Source organism: Anomaloglossus baeobatrachus, chromosome 2 (assembly GCF_048569485.1).
Source record: "Anomaloglossus baeobatrachus isolate aAnoBae1 chromosome 2, aAnoBae1.hap1, whole genome shotgun sequence".
Classification (NCBI taxonomy): domain Eukaryota; kingdom Metazoa; phylum Chordata; class Amphibia; order Anura; family Aromobatidae; genus Anomaloglossus; species Anomaloglossus baeobatrachus.
In genome coordinates this window covers 531,036,463-531,059,312 of record NC_134354.1, presented here as the reverse complement: position 1 = coordinate 531,059,312, position 22,850 = coordinate 531,036,463, and the positions used below count along the sequence as shown (strand labels likewise).

The following is a 22,850-nucleotide window of genomic DNA, read 5'->3' as shown; positions in this document are numbered from 1 at the left end:
CTGGAAAAACAGTTGCTTTCTTCTGCTCAGGCAATGTGCCCCAACTCTGAAGACTGTTTTATCAAGCAAGACAATGTGCCATGCCACATGGCTAGTTCAATCAATGTGTGGATGAAGGACCACAACATCAAAACGTTGTTATGGCCAGCCCAACCCCCAGACCGGAACCTCATTGAAAACCTCTGGAATGGAATTAAGAGGAAGATGGATAGTCAAAAGCCATCAAACAAATAAGAACTGCTTAAATTTTTGCACCAGGAGTGGCATAGGGTCACCCAAAAGCAGTGTGAAAAACTGGTGGAAAGCATGCCAAGATGCATGAAAGCTGTGATTAAAAATCATGGCTATTCCACAAAATATTGATTTCTGAACTCTTTCTGAGTTAAAACATTAGTATTGTTGTTTCTAAATGATTATGCACTTGTTTTCTTTGCATTATTTGAGGTCTGAAAGCAATGCATTGTGTTGATATTTTGACCATTTCTTATTGTCAGAAAATAAATACAAAATGTATTACTTGCAAATTTGGAGACATGTTGTCAGTAGTTTATAGAATAAAAGAACAATTCATATTTTACTCAAAAATATTCCTATAAGGTGAAAAATCTGAAAAAATGAAAATTTGGAAGTGGTCTATTTATATATATATATATATATATATATATATATATATATATATATATATATATAATATAAATATATATATATATATATATATATATATATATATATATATATATATATATATATATATATATATATATATATAAAACAAACAGGAGGGAAAAATCCTGAAATTATGAAGATAACAGCATGGATAGACATGTTATCGATATGCAAATGATGAAACGATCTTAAAAACTTTTCAGAGGATCTAAATTTATTCAGAATTGAGTGTAAGTGCCCCACGCAGGGATACATGCACTTGCCCACCTTGGCATGCTGTCGAAATTGTTAAGACTCACTGTTGGCTGCGCCCTTTGCAATTGCCGACCAATGATGTCCCAGATGTGCTTGATTGTAGACAGGTCCAGAGACACTGCAGCCCGTAGTAGCATGTTTAGACTGGTATTGTTCTGCTGAGAAATGACACCTGTGACACCTTAGAAAAATAGTCATGCCATTGGCTCCAAGATCAAAGCATTATAATGCTGAGCTGTTAATTTACCTGGAATTATGACTAGAGAGGTCAAGCTACCATACATTATGCCATCTCATACCATAATCCTGGGAGTAGCACCAGTTAGAGGTTCCTTTGTGAAGTCCTCTTCATGATGTTGCTTATGTGGTCTTATCTGATTCAAAGTATGGTACAGCATGATCCATTCCGTAGTGTATGGGAAATTTGGTATCACATACCAAGCAAAAGTGTCTATATAGACCATGAGAAGGTGATTGAACAACCTTGAGCTAAAAGCAATATGACTAGCTACAGGAGTTCCTTTTACTGCTATGGATGCTAGAATCTATCCTTGCTATCAATAAATTCTACTATTATCTTAGACACACTTATAGCTAGAGATTGGTCTGGAGATTACATGGTTAATACCATGAAGAGGCCTTCATAAGGGAATGTGATTTATCCCAGGAGCTGTTTTTAAACCCAATAAATGGCAAGTCTCTTGTTGCTCGTGCTAATGTGAGCAGCTTGCATGGCTTAAATGTGCTGCCATTGGCTGCAGCACCACCAGACTCGTTTTCTATGGAACCCATCTGGGAGATCATTCATTTACAGTTGCAAAGGGAGCTGCCAGCAGTGGATGTTGATGATCTCTGTGCCCAAGTACATTGAGTGTAGCAGAATATTCCTATTGATAGCTGACAAGGCATGTATGTGCATTTATTTCTACAGTCATACTCAATACTGAATAAATGACTTTTTGAAGATGTTTTCAAGATGCTGTTTTCATTTCTTCATAATTTGCATTTCATTTTCATCTCTATCAACCATAGGATTTCCACATGTCCATGAATTTTTGTTCTTGATGAATATATATTCAAACAAACATATCAATAATTCCCCGTCATATTTACATGCAGTATACTACTTACTAAAAATGTATTGTTGAGCTCTCCTATTACCAAATACTCAATCCACACAGAAATATGGCACATACATTAAGAAAATTGCCACATGAAGGTAACATTTTGGAATATAACATGTCTAACAGAAAAAGTGGCTATTCAAACCTATGGAAATGCTCATCATTAGTAGAAACATTTATTTCACTGAGGCATGACAGACCATGTTTGTCCTAATAAAACTAGATATTTACTTTTCTTGAATATTTATTAAGAAGACTAAATATGGCTTAAGACCTAAAAATTCACAGAAATTCCCTACTGTATTTCTTTTCTTCGGTTTTCTCAATTTTAATCAGTGTCACATTATAAAGGAGTTTTATGGCATCCTAAAGATGTTTTCTGATATTAACCAACATGGTAAGACATGGGATATAATAATAAAAGATCAAGTGGTTACTTGTTAGCTTTGCCGGCTTTTGAAGATCGGCAGATCATTCAAACCTTTTAATATTTTATCCTATTTCCCCATGTTGCACAACATTTTCCCAATGTCAGATAACCCCTTTAAGTTTGTTATCTGGAAATTAGATACAATATTTACATAACATATTACATGATTTTAATTTTAGCAACATAAATAAGACAGGTTTTTGGCGTTACAGTTTTTTTCTTTCTTTTAAAAGAAAAATGAGGTAAGACATTCAGATGAACATGAGCCAGTAACTATTCATGCTAAACAAGCAAACGAAAAATAAGTAAGTATTCCACAAAAAATGTCCTGGATATACTGTTTTACTTTCATTGGTATAGTCAGGTGCAAAGATATGGCTCAGATGTGTATTGGTAATACTTGGGATGATTTAGATGAAGCCGCCCCCTTGATGACAGGTTCCCTGTTCAAATATGTTGCCCAATACACAAGGTTGAAAGTCCCAAACATGACGGGAAAAACTATTCGAGACATTTTGTCAATCTTACTGACACTGTTGTACGTCTTTTTATTTTCTGGGCACTTATCCTCCACTTTCATATGCAAAGAAGCTGGATTTGAGATGACAGATGAGGTAAGGTCTTTTGAAATATTGGGTGTGTAGGTTATTCTTGCTCCACCATAAGTGTTGATGGGCTTTCTTCCGAGGGATTCTTGCTCTTTTTTCTGTTTGAAATAGGAAAACATAGAGAACTATTGAAGCATTTATACAATTTGGGGTTCAAGAGTATCATAATAGATGCCTTTTTTTGAATGCATATATAAGAGAAATTTCAAGTTTATGGTCGCAAAAGTCAAGCTGAGAAAGTCAAATTTTAATATTTATATAAATAATGTTGTAAGTGAATGATGGGGCAGACAACTCTCTCATTATTCCGCACCTAACACAATACTATGAACTTGATTGGCATCTGTTTATAACTTAGTGTTGCTGACCAGACCTCAAACAAGGTCATGTAGTGCGGTGCCAGGTAAGGAATAAGGAGAAAATCAGTGCATTCTCTGGAAATTGGATGACTCAGCGTATTATTTAAATAAAGATTTAAAGTAGATTTTCTCTGTGATAGAAGATCACTTTGCAGCCAAAAATGTTTGATTGTAGTAACTTTTAACAATATAATTGGATTGCTAAAAGCACTTGTCACCGAATAAGTCTATTTTGTGGTTAAAGCGGTATTCCTAGCTTGGGCATTTATGGCATACTGTACATGCAAAATGAAGGAAATTCAGCAGCCCAAACTCATAGAAATAAAATTGGAAACTGAGTTTTGTGGTTCCCTGGTCCATTGGGATTTCCATATGCTTACATGAGCGATAACTGTAGCACTCCATGGAGCCCGTGTACCGCATGTGCAAATTAAAACCATAATATATTCAATATTTCATTCATAAACTGGTTGGACACAGACCTATTCAGCTTTCAAACATGACATATTCTGTGGTGTTAATAAACTCATATGGCACACTTTCTCCATGGACATCTGTGATCAGGTATCAACAGATTATGCTATAAACGTCCAATAGGTTTGGGACCCTTAGTTGCTTGGCTTTTATGAACTCCAATTGAAGTTAATTAAGGGAAGTGATTTATCCCCACTCCATTCATAGAAATAACACCACATCCTACAACTTTCAGACATCCAGATTATATGTCATAGAGTTGAGCGCGGTTCGTGGTTCGCGGTTTGAGTGATTTTGGGGGGTGTTCTGGATCGAACTAGAACTCGAGCTTTTTGCTAAAAGTTTGTTAGCTCGAGTTACGTTCGAGAACGTTTCTATCAGCAAAAAGCCTAGCTAATTACTAGCTGGCTTTTCACTGTAATAGTGTAAGTCACTCTGTGACTCACACTATTATGAAATTTCAGCGTATAGTGTGCGGGGGCTGTGCATTCAGATCACTGCTGCCGGGATAATGGCGATCGCCATTTTTTTTTTTCCTTCCCTAAGTGCGCGTGTAGTGGGGCGGGCCAGCATGTCAGCAAATCCCAGACACACACACAGTTAAGTGGACTTTTTGCCAGACAAGCAAGAGCATGTGTCATAGGCTGTCCATGTCACATGTCCTTGCATTATAAAAACGGAGATTTTGTTCCAGCACGGGATTATCTGCCTTCTGCGTCTGGGGGGAGACACCGCTCACGCAGCTGCTGCCGCCGATCCTGCTGTGTATGCTATACACACAGCGTTCTAAAGATTAGGGACATAATTTTATTTCAGGCCTTTTAAGGGCTAATTACAGCTGGCTCAGAGCCATAGGTGACAGTCAGGTCCGTGGAATTGCTTTTTACAGCATCTGTGTAGCTAAGCTCAGGGACTGCCTTGCTGCATTTCACCATTAGGAGGGATAGAAAGTGAGGCTTCCATTCCTCTACATTAACCCACAACCCGGCTACTGTACCCTCCTGGACTTTTTAGCAAAGCCATTTTAATTGCAGAGTGCTGCCAGTTAGTGCCATTCAAAGAGTGGCTGCTGTCCTCCATTATTGTGGCACTTGTGCCAAGCAAGTCCCACCACCTCTGCATTCTCCCCTCCTGCACATTTTTGCAAAGCCATTTTAATTTGAAATAGTGATGCCAGTTGATGGCATCCTAAAAGTGGCTGTGTGACTCCATTAGTGTCCCAATGGTGCCAAGCAATTTCCAGCACCTCTGTATTGCACCCTTAAGCTCATTTTTACTGAGCCATTATAATAGCAAACACTGAGGAAACTTAGTGGCATCCAAAAAGTGGCTGTTGGACTTCATTAGTGTCCCACTAGTGCCAACAATTTACAGCACATCTGCATTGCACCCTCAATCTCATTTTTACTAAGCTAATATAATAGCAAACACTGAGGAAAATTAGTGGAATCCAAAAAGTGGCTGTTGGACTTCATTAGTGTCCCACTAGTGCCAACAATTTACAGCACATCTGCATTGCACCCTCAAGCTCATTTCTAATAAGCTAATATAATAGCAAACACTGAGGAAAATTAGTGGAATCCAAAAAGTGGCAGTTGGACTTCATTATTGTCCCACTGGTGCCAAGCAATTTACAGCACCTCTGCATTTAACCCTCAAGCTCATTTTTACTAAGCCATTTTAATAGCAAACACTGAGGAAACTTACTGGCATCCAAAAAGTGGCTGTTGGACTTCATTAGTGTCGCACTGGTGCCAAGCAATTTCCAGCACATCTGCATTGCACCCTCAAGCTCATTTTTACTAAGCTATTATAATGGCAAACTGTGCTGCCAGTTTAAGGGCCATAGTTGCAATGTCAGGGATAGTCAGTGTTGTTTCTTCTGCTGTCAATAAAGCTAGACCACCTCTGCAATCTACACCACCTCTCAATTTTTACTACCACATTTTAAGTGGACAATCTTGTTGCAATCAACATGAGTGGCAAAATGACAGATGCTGGTGGAAAGGGGAAGAGGCGTGGTGGAAAAGGAAAAAAAGGGTTTGTCCGTGGGGAAGGTGGCAAAGCTCCATTATCATCTGCTGAAGATAGACCATCTTCCAGCAAAAGTAAGATGTCTACTACATACCGTGGACAATCCGATGTGCTCCCTTTTTTACGGACACGAACAACTGGAACAAAGGTAGATGATGGCCAAAAAAGGAAAATGCTTGAATGGATCTCAAGTGGTCCAACAAGTGCCCTCTCAGCCACTTCAAGTACCGCATCCAAAAAACACCAGTCCTCTGAGTTGTCATCCCAATCAAACTTGCTTTCTCCCAGCTCTGAAGTCTCCATCAGCCCTGCACAGTATGGTGGAACTGAGATGGCTGAGTCTGCAGAGCTGTTCAGTCACACTATAGCCTGGGAATCAGAAGTCTGCTCCCAAGCTACAGTGAGTACAGACCAGGAAATGGTCTGCAGTGATGCCCAGAACCTTTGTGACTCTGATTCAGGCCGTGAGGACCAAGTTTCTGAGCATAATGTTGACCCTTATTCACAAACTGTAACACCTGTTGTTATAGACAATGAGGAACATACTGATGACGATGAGAAGCAGATACCAGATTGGGATGACAACTTAAATATTCGGTCAGGGCAGGAAGAGGCTCGGTCTGAGGGTGAGGGGAGTGCAAACACAATGCTTGATGAGGAAGTTCTAGATCCCACCTACTGTCAACCCACAGTCAGGCACTCGAAGAGGTCAACAGAGGCGGTGGAGGAGAATGCAACTGACGACGAAGTTACCTTGCGCCTTCCTGGACAGAGGAGGAGTACTGGTAGCACGTCTACAACTGCATCCTCAGCCACCACTCTGCCTCTGAGCACTAGTCGGGGTGGATCAGCAGGTCGCATGTCCTCTAAGCCTTGCCTAGCCTGGTCCTTTTTTGACCTTGCTAAGGATCGCCCAAATCATGTGATCTGTAAAATTTGTCAGGAATCTGTTAGTAGAGGCAAAAACCTCAGCAGTTTGACAACTTCCATGAATCGTCACATGAGTAAATATCATATTTGCCAGTGGGAAGCTCACCGTACTGTAATGCGGCCTAGCGGAGTGGACCATACACCGCCTGCCCCTTCCAGTGCATCCGCACGCTCTTCATCTTCTAGGACTGTGGGGACCACTGTCACACCTGGTTTTCCATGCACAACTTCCCCCAATATAACTGCAACAGGCAGTTTGCTTGGTAGGTCGTCAGTTGGTTTGGAAGGGGAAACAAGTGCGTGTGTACAGCTCTCTCAGACATCGATAGCACCAACATTGGATGAAGGCAACATCATGTCTACGCCTGCACTTTCCTCACAACCCTGCATTTTTCCAGGGACACCCTACTCACCACCGTCTACACACAGCAGCCAGATCTCTGTCCCTCAGATGTGGACAAATAAAAGGCCATTTCCTGCGACCCATGACAAAGCTAAGAGGTTGACTTTATCCCTCTGTAAGCTCTTGGCTACCGAAATGCTGCCTTTCCGCCTGGTGGACACACAGGATTTTCGAGACCTTATGTCTGTCGCTGTGCCCCAGTACCAGATGCCCAGTTGCCACTACTTCTTTAAGAAAGGTGTGCCTGTGCTACACCAGCATGTCGCACACAACATCATCGCTTCCTTGAGAAACTCTCTGTGTGAACGGGTGCATTTCACCACCAATACTTGGACCAGTAAGCATTGACAGGGACGTTACATGTCGCTGACTGGGCACTGGGTAACTATGGTGATAGATGGTGAAGGGTCTGCTGCACAAGTCTTGCTGTCCCCACGACTTGGGCGTCAATCCTCTGTCTGTCCAAGTTCCTCCACTGCTTCTGCTTCCTCAACCTCGTCTGGGTCCTCCATCTCCGCCCCAAGCCTGCCTGGTCAGGCCACCAGTGTTGTAACTGCGCAGAAGGAATCACGCACCCCTCGTTACTATGCTGGCAGCAGAGCGCAACAACATCAGGCAGTCTTTATCTTGAAATGTCTTGGAAATAAGAGTCACACAGCCTCTGAGTTGTGGACAGCTCTGGAGACTGAGTTTGGTAAATGGTTGTCTCCACTCGACCTGCAGCCTGATAAGGCCGTGTGCGACAATGCTGCAAACCTGGGTGCGGCCCTTCACATGGGCAAGGTGACACACGTGCCTTGTATGGCTCACGTATTGAACCTTGTTGTCAAGCAGTTTTTAACACACTATCCCGGCCTAGATGGCCTTCTGACCAGGGCACGAAAACTGTCTGCTCACTTCCGCCGTTCAACAGCTGCAGCTGAGTGACTTGCATCGCTCCAGAAGTCTTTCGGCCTGACGGTTCATCGCCTGAAATGCGATGTGCCGACATGATGGAATTCTACTCTCCACATATTAAAGCGACTGTGGCAGCACCGCCGAGCACTGGTGCAATACATCATGACGTATAGCCTGGGCCAACGAGATGCAGAGGTGGGGCAGATCACCCTGATGGAGTGGTCTCAGATCAAGGACCTATGCACCCTTCTGCACAGTTTCAACATGGCGACGAATATGTTTAGCGCTGACAATGCCATTATCAGCAAGAGAATTCCAGTCATTTACTTGCTGGAGCACACGCTAAACACTTTTCGGAGTCATGGGGTGGAAGAACAGGAAGGGGAGGAACTACAGGAGGATTCATATGCGCAAGGGACAACAACATCACCAAGGTCCAGACGTTCATCATCACCAAGGCGGCAGGCATGGGACAATGGGGGACAGGGATCAACAAGGGTGCATGGTAGCAGGCGAAATGTTGAGGAAGGTGCAGGAGAACATGAAGAAATGGAGGACGAACTGTCCATGGACATGGAAGACTCAGCGGATGAGGGAGACCTTGGTCAAATTTCAGTTGAAAGAGGTTGGGGGGAGATGTCAGAGGAAGAAAGAACAGTTAGAACCTCTATGCCACAAACACAGTGTGGGTTTGGTCCACATGGCTGCACAAGGCACATGAGCGCCTTCTTGCTGCACTACCTCCAACATGACCTTCGTATTGTCAAAATTAGAAGTGATGATGACTACTGGCTTGCGACACTATTAGATTCCCGGTACAAGTCCAAATTTTATGACATAATTCCAGCCATAGAAAGGGACGCACGTATGCAGGAGTATGAGCAAAAGCTGTTACTCGATCTTAGCTCGGCTTTTCCACCAAACAACTGTGGTGCAGGGAGTGAATCTCCCAGTTGTAACTTGACAAACATGGGACGGTCTCGTCATCTTCAACAGTCTACCCGTACCAGCAGCACCATATCTGGTGCTTGTAACAGCAATTTTATTGAATCTTTTCATAATTTTTTAGACCATTCTTTGCAAGGCCCCCAGAGACAACAAGTTTGAAACATAGTCAACGGCTGGAGAGGATAATACAGGAGTATCTCCAAATGAACATCGATGCCATGACTTTGCAAATGGAGCCTTGCTCATTTTGGGCTTCAAATCTTGAAAAATGGCCAGAGCTCTCCACTTACGCCTTGGAGATCTTGTCGTGTCCAGCTGCCAGCGTTGTCTCTGAACGTGTCTTCAGTGCTGCTGGGTGTGTACTGACAGATAAGCGCACGCGTCTGTCCAGTGACAATGTGGTTAGACTAACGTTCATCAAAATGAACAAGTCATGGATCCACAAGGAATTTACAACCCCTGTGTCATCCTGGGGAGAGTAAATGATTGTGAACTTGGAATGTGCTTGATGCAAATCTAGCTGTGAAGTGTACAACTGGGGCACAAGTGCTGCCACTGATGGGGTGTCTGTGTGGCACAATTTTTGGAAAAAAAGGGAGACTCTGCTTGGAGTAACCCTTGCTGTGTTTTTTAAAAGGAGCCAAGATGAAGAGATCTGGGATCAGCAAAGACTTTGCTACCTACCCCGGTGTCATCCTGGGGACGGTTAACGATGGCATATTTTTGAATGTGCTTGATGCAAATCTACTTGTGAAGTGTACAACTGGGGCACAAGTGCTGCCACTGATGGGGTGTCTGTGTGGCCCAATTTTTGGAAAAAAGGGAGACTCCGCTTGGAGTAACCCTGCAGTGTTTTTTAAAAGGAGCCAAGATGAACCAATCTGGGATCAGCAAAGACTTTGCTACCTATCCCGGTGTCATCCTGGGGACGGTTAAGGATGGCATATTTTTGAATGTGCTTGATGCAAATCTACTTGTGAAGTGTACAACTAGGGCACAAGTGCTGCCACTGATGGGGTGTCTGTGTGGCCCAATTTTTGGAAAAAAGGGAGACTCCGCTTGGAGTAACCCATTCTTGCAGTGTTTCTAAAAAGGAGCCAAGATGAAGAGATCTGGGATCAGCAAAGACTTTGCTACCTACCCCGGTGTCATCCTGGGGATGGTTAAGAATTACGTATTTTTGAATGTGCTTGATGCAAATCTACCTGTGAAGTATACAACTGGGGCACAAGTGCTGGATTTGATGGGGTGTCTGTGTGGCCCAATTTTTGGAAAAAAGGGAGTTTCCGCTTGGAGTAACCCTTTCTTGCAGTGTTTCTAAAAAGGAGCCAAGATGAAGAGATCTGGGATCAGCAAAGACTTTTCTACCTACCCCGGTTTCATCCTGGGGACGGTTAAGAATGGAATATTTTTTTAATGTGCTTGACGCAAATCTACCTGTGAAGTGTACAACTGGGGCACAAGTGCTGCCACTGATGGGGTGTCTGTGTGGCCCAATTTTTGTAAAAAAGGGAGACTCTGCTTGGAGTAACCCTTGCTGTGTTTTTTAAAAGGAGCCAAGATGAACAGATCTGGGATCAGGAAAGACTTTGCTACCTACCCCGGGGTCATCCTGAGGACAGTTAAGGATAGCGTATTTTTGAATGTGCTTGATGCAAATCTACCTGTGAAGTGTACAACTGGGGCACAAGTGCTGCCATTGAAGGGTTGTCTGTGTAGCCCAATTTTTGGAAAAAAGGGAGACTCCGCTTGGACTCACCTTGCAGTGTTTTACATAATTTTAGAAGGGCATGCCATGCCTATATCTGTGTCTTGTCCTCTTTTTCCTCGTAACGCTATTTTGTTTTCGCATGAGAATTTGTTCTTGTCCCTTTCCTATGTGTTTGTGTTGTGTTGTGAGTTGTTTGTCACCTTTTGGACACCTTTGAGGGTGTTCTCTAGGTGTTTTTATGTGTTTGTGATTGCCTCTAATTGTTTTCTATGGGTTTGGTTCGCCGAAACGGTTCGCCGAACCAAACTCGAACTAGACCTCCGTTCGACGAACCAAGCTCGAGCCGAACCGCAACCGGTTCGCTCATCTCTAGTCATAAATTTCTGATATGGGAATTATTTTTTAAGAGCCGTAGAATTTTTTTGTTTTTTGTGTCACCAGTCAGAGAGCTACTAGTTTTCTTTCCACTAAAGTAGCTGTACAGGCAGTTCTAGTACTCTTTTTTCTGAATTAAACTGCTTCATTCAGTACCATTAGGACACCATCATATTTAAATACATTTGTCATTACAATGTACTTTCAATATATGGCACTACATTATAAATGTATATAGTAAAATGGCCACTTAGCTGTTAGGGCATAACTTTAAGCTCTAACAGGCATTGCACATAATTAAACCTAACGCTGAGAGTCAGAAAAAGTCTAGCTTTACTGCAAACCTTATCTACAGTGAGTATGCCCCTTATTCACTGCAGCCATTATACAGATAATGGGTAGGTTTATTATAAGCAGGTCAGAAAGTAAAGGCATTGTAAGGCTATATGTGCACGCTGCGTTTTTTTGACGCTGCGTTTTTGGCAGCTAAAAACTCACAAAAACGCGCAAAAAAACGCACTGGTAAAAACACATGCATTTTTACCGCGTTGTAGTGCATTTTTGGCTGCGTTTTGCTCCATTTTTGACCTCTGCGTTTTTCTGTGTTTTTCCAATGCATTGCATGGGGGAAAAACACAGAAAAATGCAGGAAAGAATTGACATGTCCATTTTTTTTAAGCTCAAAAACGCAGCTTAAAAAAAAAGTTGTGTGCGGACAGCAAAATTGAAAACTCATAGACTTTGCTGGGGAAGCAAAGTCATTCAGTTTTGAGCCCAAAAACACCACGGAAAAACGCGCAAAAATGACGCGAAAAATGCAATGTGCGCACATAGCCTAAAGAAAGTAATACCCACTCTAACTTCACAGTGAGTTTCTATACAAATGTTCCATTTTCAGAAAGCCCCTATCCCTCAGCTGAAGTTACTTTAGAAAATAAAACAAAGTGAGCTTTACTCGCCCTCTAGGGGTCCAGCTCCAAGTCTCATCCAGTGCTTCTAATGTTTGTTATTGTTAACACCGCAAGTGTTACGTGAGATCAGCAGCTATCAAGCTCACTGATTGGCTGCAGTGCTGAAGACGTGGCATCAGCACTGCAGACAATAACAGGCATCAAGAGCAATGGACAAAACTTAGAGAAGAATGGGGAGTGTAAGTAAATTTCAGTTTGTTTAAAAAAAATGTGTGCTTAGGGATATGGAGAAAAGCTCTTTAATTGTGAAATAACTTGATATCTGTCATGCCTTGCTCTCAGGACTCAATTCAGTGATCTCTTGTTTCATGAATGGTTTCCTTCCCTGCTGAGACAAAGACTGGCCAGTCTCTGTCCAAATTATGATGATTTTTTTCCATTTGCTTCTCTTCCTTTGTTTTTAATTTATCAGGTGTTCTCACTTGCTTATTGTCTCTGTTCTATCACATTTAGGGTGGCACTATTTATACTCTCCTGACTCCAGCCTCCTCTGGTGGCTATATTTCCAGGTGGATTACTGGTAAGGAGTTCCAGCCCTGCAGCAAGGATTTTTGCTTGTTAGGTAGAGACCATTGTTGTGTTACTCTGTGTTTTCTTATTTGCCTTCCCAACACCTTACTTCTTTCCTCTGTTTGTTTGGTGGGAGGTTTACCTTGTTTGCTAGTGTCCCTCTCCTTACTCACCTTGTGCATGTGTTTTATTTTTCTTCACCTTGAGTCTCTGTTTAAGTTTGCATGCTTGACATATCTTGCTCTGAAGTTTGTAGAAACCCCCCTTCTGTTCTCTCAGTCGATATGTTAAACAAGTTGACGGCCTTTTAGGCAGACAGTTCTGAGTTGAAGGTTTGTATTTGTGCAACTAAGTATTTTCTAGTCTGTACAGAAACTATTGGGGTGTTGTGTAGCTAAGGATACTCGTCTGTGCAGGAAACAATAGGGTGTGGGTGCGGCTGCAGTTTGATAGGCTTGATTCTCCCTTTACCTATGTGTAAATATGTACATGTAGAACAATATCTCATAATTTTACATTCTAGTTGCCCTCTTATTTTTTTTTTTTTTTAATGGTAAAAGCTTCCATTTGGGAAAGTAACATAAAATGAATTAAAGCTTTGTAATCGTGAAACATATGTACAGATTTTAATAACAAAGCATATTTAAAATATAAATAAAGCAATTTAAGAGTTAAATATAGAAAACACAGACATCGTAGGTTTCTTTTTTAATATAAACAATTCAAACAATTGTTGCCTAGCTGGATACAGCAATGTGTATTAAAGGCCTATTGGCAATCAGGGAGTGCAGATAACAATGAATATGTTATATAGAGATATCTTACTCTGTTCTATCATTCCCCCCTCCTCCCTTTGACATAAACAGAACTCAGAATGTGAGATATTATCACATAGATGTCAAATGTTAACTTTATTTTAGGATTTTATGAACCTGATTTTAGATTGCAGCTAAAAATGAGTGCATTTAAAACACTAGGGAACAGTCTACCTAGAGTAGAATTATTAACGATCTGTTCTTTACAGCAGTCGAGCAATTACACCAATGAGCAAAAGGATAATGTTTTGAACCTGTGGCCGCAGGGATAGAGCAATGGATAAGAGAAAATAAGAAGCTTGAAAGAGGCGCTACAGATCAATTGAAGCAAAAAAATATATTTTTATTCTAAAATAAATAGAATTAAACACAACGCGTTTCTGGGACCCACAATAAAAACATCCGCTTCCTCAGGTGTAAATAACCAAATGGAGCTGGTGTGCATATATACACACACACACACACACACCAGCTAATTACACATTAATTACACATTGAATAGAACGATCCAGCTGTATGCGAATATTCACAAAACAGTTCTCACTATTCTGGACTGTGTTTGAGTCATTCTGCGCCTTGTGGTTCCACCCACTCAAAATGGGCCCTTGGGCCAGCCCTACTCTCGGGGGGCCACAACATCTAACTGCACCTACCAACAACCCCAGGCATCCCTTAACCTGCAGTGACGGTCCCCTGACCGCAATACCGAGAGTGGTGTCATGAAAATCCAAAAGAGAAGGTTCCTTACCTGTGACCAGACCATCCCACGTGGAGTCCCTGAAGGTAATGCACTGACACAACACCTGTGGGGCTTAAGAGTGTCAGCACTGATCCCCAAGCCTTGAAGGAAATATGCCTCCCTGGGGTGCGAGCGCTGCAGAGGATCCCCTCCGGTTTTCTTTGTATGCTGGATTGTGGTGTCCCTGTGGTAACATCGCTGCTGCTGGACCGGTCTGTCTTCATTACTTTCACGCTAACCGGAGTTGTGCAAGGGTGCACAACCACCATTGATGAGCTGCTTTCAATTGATTCTCACTAATTTTCTTAGCAGATTCACATAGGAGCACTTTTCTTTGTTTTTTTTTTATATTGTCTGCAACTATTGATTTGAACCAGTGACTATTATATTTTGAGAGTTCCAAAATTGTTCTGTTTATATGCTGTAACTCTCTAGGTGTCATGAACAATTTTTTTATGAATAAAGAGTAAGAATTTGGGCATATAAGAAATAATCTAGCATCAAGCTATCTCATTCATATTTTCACAATATAATTCTTATATAACTAAAGATATAGATACATTTAGGAGTATAAAATGTAAGCAAAAAAAGACACCTTTATTTTTGCTGCCTCAAGAGCTTTCTTTCCATCCCAGGCCCAGCTCCTTTTGGTAAAGTAGTTGACAGTTGCAAATTCAATGAGTGCCGAAAAAACAAAGGCATAGCACACAGCTATAAACCAGTCCATCGCAGTGGCATAGGCAACTTTTGGTAGTGAGTTTCGAGCACTTATACTTAGTGTTGTCATGGTCAGCACTGTTGTAACACCTTTGAATAAAAAAGTAAAAAAAAATTTAGTTTTTTTTGTGCTGCATCTAAATTACAATAAATTACATTCTATTTAATATTAATGTTATGTGAAAAAATGCAAATAAACACCAAAACCAAAAGGCAAAGCATCCAAGTATTATACGTAATAAATAATATTACATACAATAATAATAATAAAAAAAAACATTTCAAACAGGTTTAAAGAGGACTGAACTTTAAAGATGAGTTTTCCTTATATCAACACTCCAACATAGAAAAATAACAAATGCACAAGAAGATAAATAAGTGATTGATTCCTATAAAGCATTTTTCTCCAACTTATGGTTTGAAAGCTGAATGTGTCTCTTGTTTTTTCAGAAGACATTGTATATAGGTATATTGATAAAGTGAATAGGTGGCACTAGAGTTCGTCTTCTTCCTCCCTGAAGAAACAATTTGAATATATCCCAGAGGAGCATTGCAGCTACAGTGCTGGCTAAAAGTATTGGCACCCCTATAATTCTGTCAGAGAATACTCAGTTTCTTCCTGAAAATGATTGCAATCACAAATTCTTTGGTATTATTATCTTCATTTAATTTGTCTTCAATGAAAAAAAAGAAATAAAAATTGTCATAAAACCAAATTGGATATAATTCCACACCAAACATAAAAAAGGGGGTGGACAAAAGTATTGGCACTGTTTGAAAAATCATGTGATGCTTCTCTAATTTGTGTAATTAACAGCACCTGTAACTTACCTGTGACACCTAACAGGTGTTGGCAATAACTAAATCACACTTGCAGCCAGTTGACATGGATTAAAGCTGACTCAACCTCTGTCCTGTGTCCTTGTGTGTACCACATTGAGCATGGAGAAAAAAAAGAAGACCAAAGAACTGTCTGAGGACTTGAGAATCCAAATTGTGAGGATGCATGAGCAATCTCAAGGCTACAAGTCCATCTCCAAAGACCTGAAAATTCCTGTGTCTACGGTGCGCAGTGTCATCAAAAAGTTTAAAGCCCATGGCACTGTGGTTAACCTCCCTAGATGTGGAAGGAAAAGAAAAATTCACGAGAGATTTCAACGCAAGATTGTGCGGATGGTGGATAAAGAACCTCGACTAACATCCAAACAAGTTCAAGCTGCCCTGCAGTCCGTGGGTACAATAGTGTCAACCCGTACTATCCGTCAGCGTCTGAATGAAAATGGACTGTATGGTAGGATACCCAAGAAGACCCCACTTCTTACCCCAAGACATAAAAAAGCCAGGCTGGAGTTTGCCAAAAACTTACCTGAGAAAGCCTAAAACGTTTTAGAAGAATGTTCTCTGGTCAGATGAGTCAAAAGTAGAACTTTTTTGGAAAAGCCATCAACATAGAGTTTACAGGAAAAAAACAAAGAGGCATTCAAAGAAAAGAACACGGTCCCTACAGTCAATCATGGTGGAGGTTTCCTGATGTTTTGGGGTTGCTTTGCTGCCTCTGGCACTGGACTGCTTGACGGTGTGCATGGCATTATGAAGTCTGAAGACTACCAACAAATTTTGCAGCATAATGTAGGGCCCAGTGTGAGAAAGCTGGGTCTTCCTCAGAGGTCATGGGTCTTGCAGCAAGACAATGACCCACAACACACTTCAAAAAGCACTAGAAAATGGTTTGAGAGAAAGCACTGGAGACTACTAAAGTGCCCAGCAATGAGTCCAGACCTGAATCCCATAGAACACCTGTGGAGAGATCTTAAAATGGCAGTTTGGAGAAGGCACCCTTCAAATCTCAGGGACCTGGAGCAGTTTGCCAAAGAAGAATGGTCTAAAATTCCAGCAGAGCAAGAAACTCATTGATGGTTACCGGAAGCGGTTGTTCATAGTTATTTTGGCTAAAGGTTGTGCAACCAAGTATTAGGCTAAGGGTGCCAATACTTTTGTCTGGCCCATTTTTGGAGTTGTGTGAAATGATCAATGATTTGATTTTTGTTTCATTCTCTTTTGTGTTTTTTCATTGAAGACAAATTAAATGAAGATGATAATACCAAAGAATGTGTGATTGCAATCATTTTCAAGAAGAAACTGAGTATTCTCTGACAGAATTGCAGGGGTGCCAATACTTTTGGCCAGCACTGTATAAGACTCCTCACCTCTGACAGCCAGAATGGTTTGTCAGTCTCCGCAAGCAGAAAAGTTCTCCCCTTAGATTTCACTTTAGCTTCTCATAGAGCCAGATCAGATCTCATACTTTGCACTGACGAGAGACAATCATCCCAAAACACTGTGTCTGCAAATTGAGGTTCTGATCTGGCATAAATCCTAGGTCATATGAAAAAGCTTGTTAAAGAGCCACTTTTAACTTTTAGGATTGCTACTCCAAATCGATGGCACTAGAGTTCATCTCCTTCCTCCCTGAAGAGACAATCTGATTGATAAACAAATTCACTGTGTAATTGGCTTTCTGGTCAGCCATTATCACTGGCATACTGTACTGAAAGAAACATACTAATAGAAACATGTAGCGTAGATAAAGTTAACTTAATGCAAATGCTAGAGATGAACAAATCAAATTAAAATTGAACTTCCTGATATCTGCAGTTCCATGCAAATTCAAATAATCTGCAATAAAAAGACAAAAAACACCCTCTTTCACCCCTTTATTAACCCCTAAAACACCCCTGCAGGTCCGGCATAATCCACATCAGGTTCCATGACGATTCCAGCTCTGCATCAACTGAAGCTCACAGCAAGTGCCATAAAACGTGACAGCTTACTGTGGACTTCAGTCATAGATTGAGTCAGCTACGTGGTCAGCGTTAACTTCCCTCAGGTGATTTGAGGTGAGGTCACTGATTTTACTTAGGTCAGCTGAGGTCAGGATACCTGCGGTCACAGGTGGAGGGCCATGGGAACCCCTAACTGTGACCACAAATCACTTGAATGATGTCACCGCTGATCATCAGGCTCACTCAGTATCTGACTGAAGCCCTCAGTGGGCAGTCATGTTCTATGGCGCTCACTGTGAGCTTCAGACCTCTGTAGCAGGGTGGGGGTCCCCCAGGACTACAAAGACGCCGTGACTCAAATAGTCCAATCCAAACAGCTTTATTGTCCTCGCTGTACATGTAAATTCACCCGGAACACAGCCGGGTTATGCACCATCCATACGGGTCCCCGTCACACAGGCACCCCTTGCCGTAGGAGACGGTCTTACGATGCCCCGTTTGACTGTTCCAGGAGGGTCCACAAACTTATAATCGCTCCACACAGGCCTGGAGCTTTTCCAGGCTTCCGGCTCTGCAGCTTACAGAGCAGACTCTATTACAAGTTCATAGTGGAAGTTTAACCACTTTCCTCACTCTCTGGCACCTGGTAGCAGACACCTCTAGCTGAGGTTCCTTCTCGGCCCCAGGGCCCTCTGCAGACCACTAGGTCTGTGTCTCCTCCAGGAGAGGTTCGGCCCTACAGCCCTGGTCTGGCTGCACTCACCTCAGTCTTGTCTCAGACTTAATATCGGAGCCCTGTGCTCAGCCTCCACACCGGTTGCTCCATGCAGAGCTCTCGGCTCTGCTCTCATTCTCCCGAACACACACTGCCAGTCTCCTAAATCAAGCTGGCCACACCCACAGGTGGAAGTCTGTGAATCTCAGCCCTGCAGAGCACCTTGGGATTATTAAAGGGAACCTGACCCTTATGTGTAGCAAGAAGCCTTTGTGGACTACAAGTCCCATAGCAACCTTTTCCGTCTAGATATCGCAGATACCTTCTCCACTGTGACATATAGCGACCATTTACCACGTTGGTGGTCGCTGCGTCACACCTCAGACACACATCCGTGAAAAACACGCACGTGTGTTACGTTCCGTTTTTTAGGTCCCTGTTCCGTTTTTAAGTCCGTTTTTATGGTACATGTGGCATCCATGTGAATTGCGTATGCTAGCCGTGTGTGCGTGTTGACTGTACATGTGTGCGTGAGATACGTAAGTGACATATCCGTGTGTTGCCCGTGTGAAGTGTTCCATGTGTGATGCACAATGTCATTGATACATACCCACTTACAGCAGACAGCGACGCGCGATGAGAATGAACTCGGGTGAACTTCACCCGACTTCATTGTCATCCCGCAGCTCTGTCTGTGTCGCGTACTGATTAGCGGTCACCTGTGAAGGACTCACTGGTGACTGCTAATCCCCTGAGTCCCTGAAGTGAGCAGCGCAATTAGTGCTGCCGTCACTCAGGCTACCCGCGGCCAGTTGGATTCTCCACCCGAGACCGCAACTCACCTGTGACTTCATCGGTGTCACTCGGGCGACTTGCAGTCACAGTTGGAGGATCCAGCGGTGGCCGAAAGTAACCTGAGTGACATCATCGCTGATCGCGCTTCTCACCTCAGTTGCTGTGTGGAGCTGACAGGAGCAGCGGTGTTCTTCTGCAGCTCTTGTCACCTTCATGTAGCAGAGCTGGAAGCGACGCGGGACCTCCGTGGATTACGCCGGACATGGATGGCTTTTTCGGGCTTAATAAAGTGGTGAACAAGGGTATTTGTTAGTGTTTATTATTCCAAATAAAGGCTTTCTTCGGGTGTATGTGTTTATTTTCTGTAACTTACAGATTAATCATGGATGGTATCTCGGGGAGACACCTGACATGATTAATCTTGGACTTAGTAGCAGCTATGGGCTGCTGCGATTAACTCCTTATTACCCCGATTACCAACGCACCATGGCAAATCGGGAAGAGCCGGATAGAGTCCCAGAACTGCCGCATCTAATAAATGCGGCTATTCTGGGCGGCTACTGGCTGATATTGTTAGGCTGGGGGGCTCCCCATAATGTGGGTCTCCCCATCCTGAGAATACCAGCCTTCAGCCAGTTTGACTTTACCCTGGCTGGTATCAAAATGATGAGAACCGCACGTCATTTTTTTTAAATTAATTATTTATTTATTTTACTGCTTGATATTGACACGCCCAACGGCGGCTGTGATTGGCTGCAGTGAGACAGCTGTCAATCAGCGTGGGGGCATGTCTCACTGCAACCAATCATAGGCGCCGGTGGGCAGGGAAAGCAGGGAATACGAGATTGATTAATGAGCGGCCGGCTTTTTCAAAATAGTAAAAGCCGCCGGAGTTTTTTTAACAGCTGTGCAGCACCGTGCCGGTGATCGGGGACCGGTGAGAGAGGGGGGAGACTGACCGACAGACTGAGAGAGGGACAGACAAGATAGAGAGACCGACCGACGGACTGAGGGTGATTGACCGACATACACAGAAAAAGAAAGAATGACCGATGTCGCTAGAAAAAAGCACAAAACGTACAAGGAGCATACGGAGATGCATCCGTGTCACGTACGTGTGCTCACGGACTCATAGACTTCCATTGGGTCCGTGTGTGCGTGTTCCATGCAGAAAACAGACATGCTTCCTTGAAAAACGGATACACATACGTATCATGGACACGGACACACGGACCGTATGGAATAACGCACATGTGACTTCAAACATAGCATAACATTGGTGCACGTTTGTCCATGTCTCCGGTATATACGGAAACGGACCAAACACACACGTGTTTCACGGATGTGTGTTTGAGGCCTCAGATGTAGCAGAGCTGAAATCATTGTGGGGCCTTGTGTGGATTACGTCAGACCTACAGGGGTGTTTTTGGTTGTTAATAAAGTGGAGAAAGAGGGTGTGTTTTTTTGTATTTTATTTAAAATAAAGGTTTTTTTCAGTGTTTTTATTTATTTACTTTCATAGATTAGTATTGGGGAGAGATCTCATAGATGCCTACCATTACTAATCTAGGGCTTAGTTGCAGCTGTGGGATATTATTAACCCCTTATTACCCCGATTACCACTGCACCAGGGCAATCAAGAAGAGGCAGGTAAAGGCCTGGGACTGTCATATCTAATGTATGTGGCAATCCTGGTCAGCTGCAGGCTGCTATTTTTAGGCTGTGGGGGCCAAATAAGCATGGGTCTCCCCAGCCTGAGAATACCAGCCCCAAGCTGTCAGGCCTTATCATTGCTGGGGATCAAAATTGGGGGGAACACACGCAGTTTTTTTAAATTATTTATTTAATTAATTTAAAAAAGCCACATGCAGTTCCTCCTGTTTTGATACACAGTCAAGATAAGCACAAAGCTTGGGGCTGCAGCATGTAACTGTGTGTTTTATCTGTGCTGGTATCATAAGATGGGAGGACCCTATGTCATTTTATTTATTAATTTTATACCACGATATAGACGAGCAGGCAGGGTCTGTGATTCCTGCCAATCCCGTTTGACTGCAGCCAATCAGAGACACTGGTGGGTGGGGAAACCAGTGCATATGCATTGAAGGATAATGAGTGGCCCCAGAAGTGAATGAGTGGCTTCAGAAGCAGTTACAGCTGTGCCAGAGCATTAGTAACTATGAAGTATTCTTATTTTCTTTATTTTTCCTTTATTTTTTTTACTTACCGAGTTGCTAGATCTGGATCAATACCCGGAATTTGCTGAGAATTCCGGTCCCGGGCCCAACACTCGGGTACGTTCGAAACCGCGCGGATCCAGACTTTTAAAGTCCAGGTCCGCCCATCACTACTTATAAACAAATTAATCATTAGAATTTTGTACAAAATGTATACTAAACCCAAACATGGCACAGGGGCAACAGATGTGGCAGAGTAATGGAAAAAAAAATAATTTCACAGTTAAGAATATGATTAGCACTAGACTCACTTCTAACACTACTTGTAGTGCTGCCAGTAACTACAGTATCTTCCATCTTCCAGTAGTAAGTACAAATGCAAGTCACATTTGGCCTCCTTTTGTTTCTGACAAGCACATTAGGTGTGAGGAACTGGAGAGCGTAATGGAGTATATGTCCCATCCTTCATATCAATTACAGCAAGATGATGTATTCTCTGATAGCAACATCATTAGTTGGAGTTAGCATTATGCTCAGTCCACCTCCTCCACCGTCATAACAGTTAATGTTGTGCAGAGCTAAAAAAAAAAATCATAAAATAAAAAAAAGGTGTCCAACAAATCAAGGAAGCTGCAGCACTATAATGCACAAGACATTGTGGACCAGATGGTTTATCAACCAGTACATCAAACTGTTGCAAATCAGGAAACAAAGTTGCACTGTTTGAACAGCCAGGTTTAGCACTTTATTCTTTCTCCAGTAGATATACTGAGTTCTGATATCATGGAATTGTAGTTCAGTGGAGTGGATCAGTGGAAAAAAGTTAAACTCATTCAAGCATACTGTAGATCCGTTCCTGCTTTCATTCATTTATGGCTAATGACAATTATTACATTGGCCATATCATCTGACTGCCTGCCTGTCCATTGTCTGTCTGTTACACCGTACTGCTAAATTGTGTTTCACAGTGCTGGACAGTGTCTGCTATCAGGGCTGCCATATATGACCCTAAATTGACAAGCATCTCCTTGCGTGCCCATCCTAAATCTCTACTGCGATGCTTCTGCTGAATCCGCTAGAAAGCAATACCAGTCATATATCTGCTGGCAGCCGTTTGTGTTTTATAAGGCTAGACAGTACTAATGATTAGAGATGAGCGAACCGGTCACGGTTCGGCTCGAGGTCGGTTCGCCGAACGGAGCTCCCGTTCGAGTTCGGTTCGTCGAAAGTTCGACGAACCGAACTCGAACTGCATAGGAAACAATGGCAGGCATTCACAAACACATAAAAACACCTAGAAAACACCCTCAAAGGTGTCCAAAAGGTGACAAACAACTCACAACACAACACAAACACATGTCAAAGTGACAAGAACAAATTCTCATGCGAAAACAAAAGAGCGTAACGAGGAAAA

At 42.5% G+C, this 22,850-nt stretch overlaps 1 protein-coding gene across 1 annotated transcript in view; it reads right to left on the bottom strand.

The window, feature by feature from the left end:
- Positions 1-781: 781 nt before the first annotated feature.
- GABRA5 (gamma-aminobutyric acid type A receptor subunit alpha5) overlaps positions 782-22,850 on the bottom strand; it is a 435,463-nt gene continuing 413,394 nt past the window's right edge. Inside the window, exons 9-10 of the mRNA XM_075336610.1 lie at positions 14,845-15,056; positions 782-3,181 (exon numbers count right to left, since the gene is read on the bottom strand). Coding sequence (XP_075192725.1) covers positions 2,855-3,181; positions 14,845-15,056 — 539 coding nt within the window. The 3' untranslated portion in view covers positions 782-2,854. The remainder of the gene's footprint in view (positions 3,182-14,844; positions 15,057-22,850) is intronic.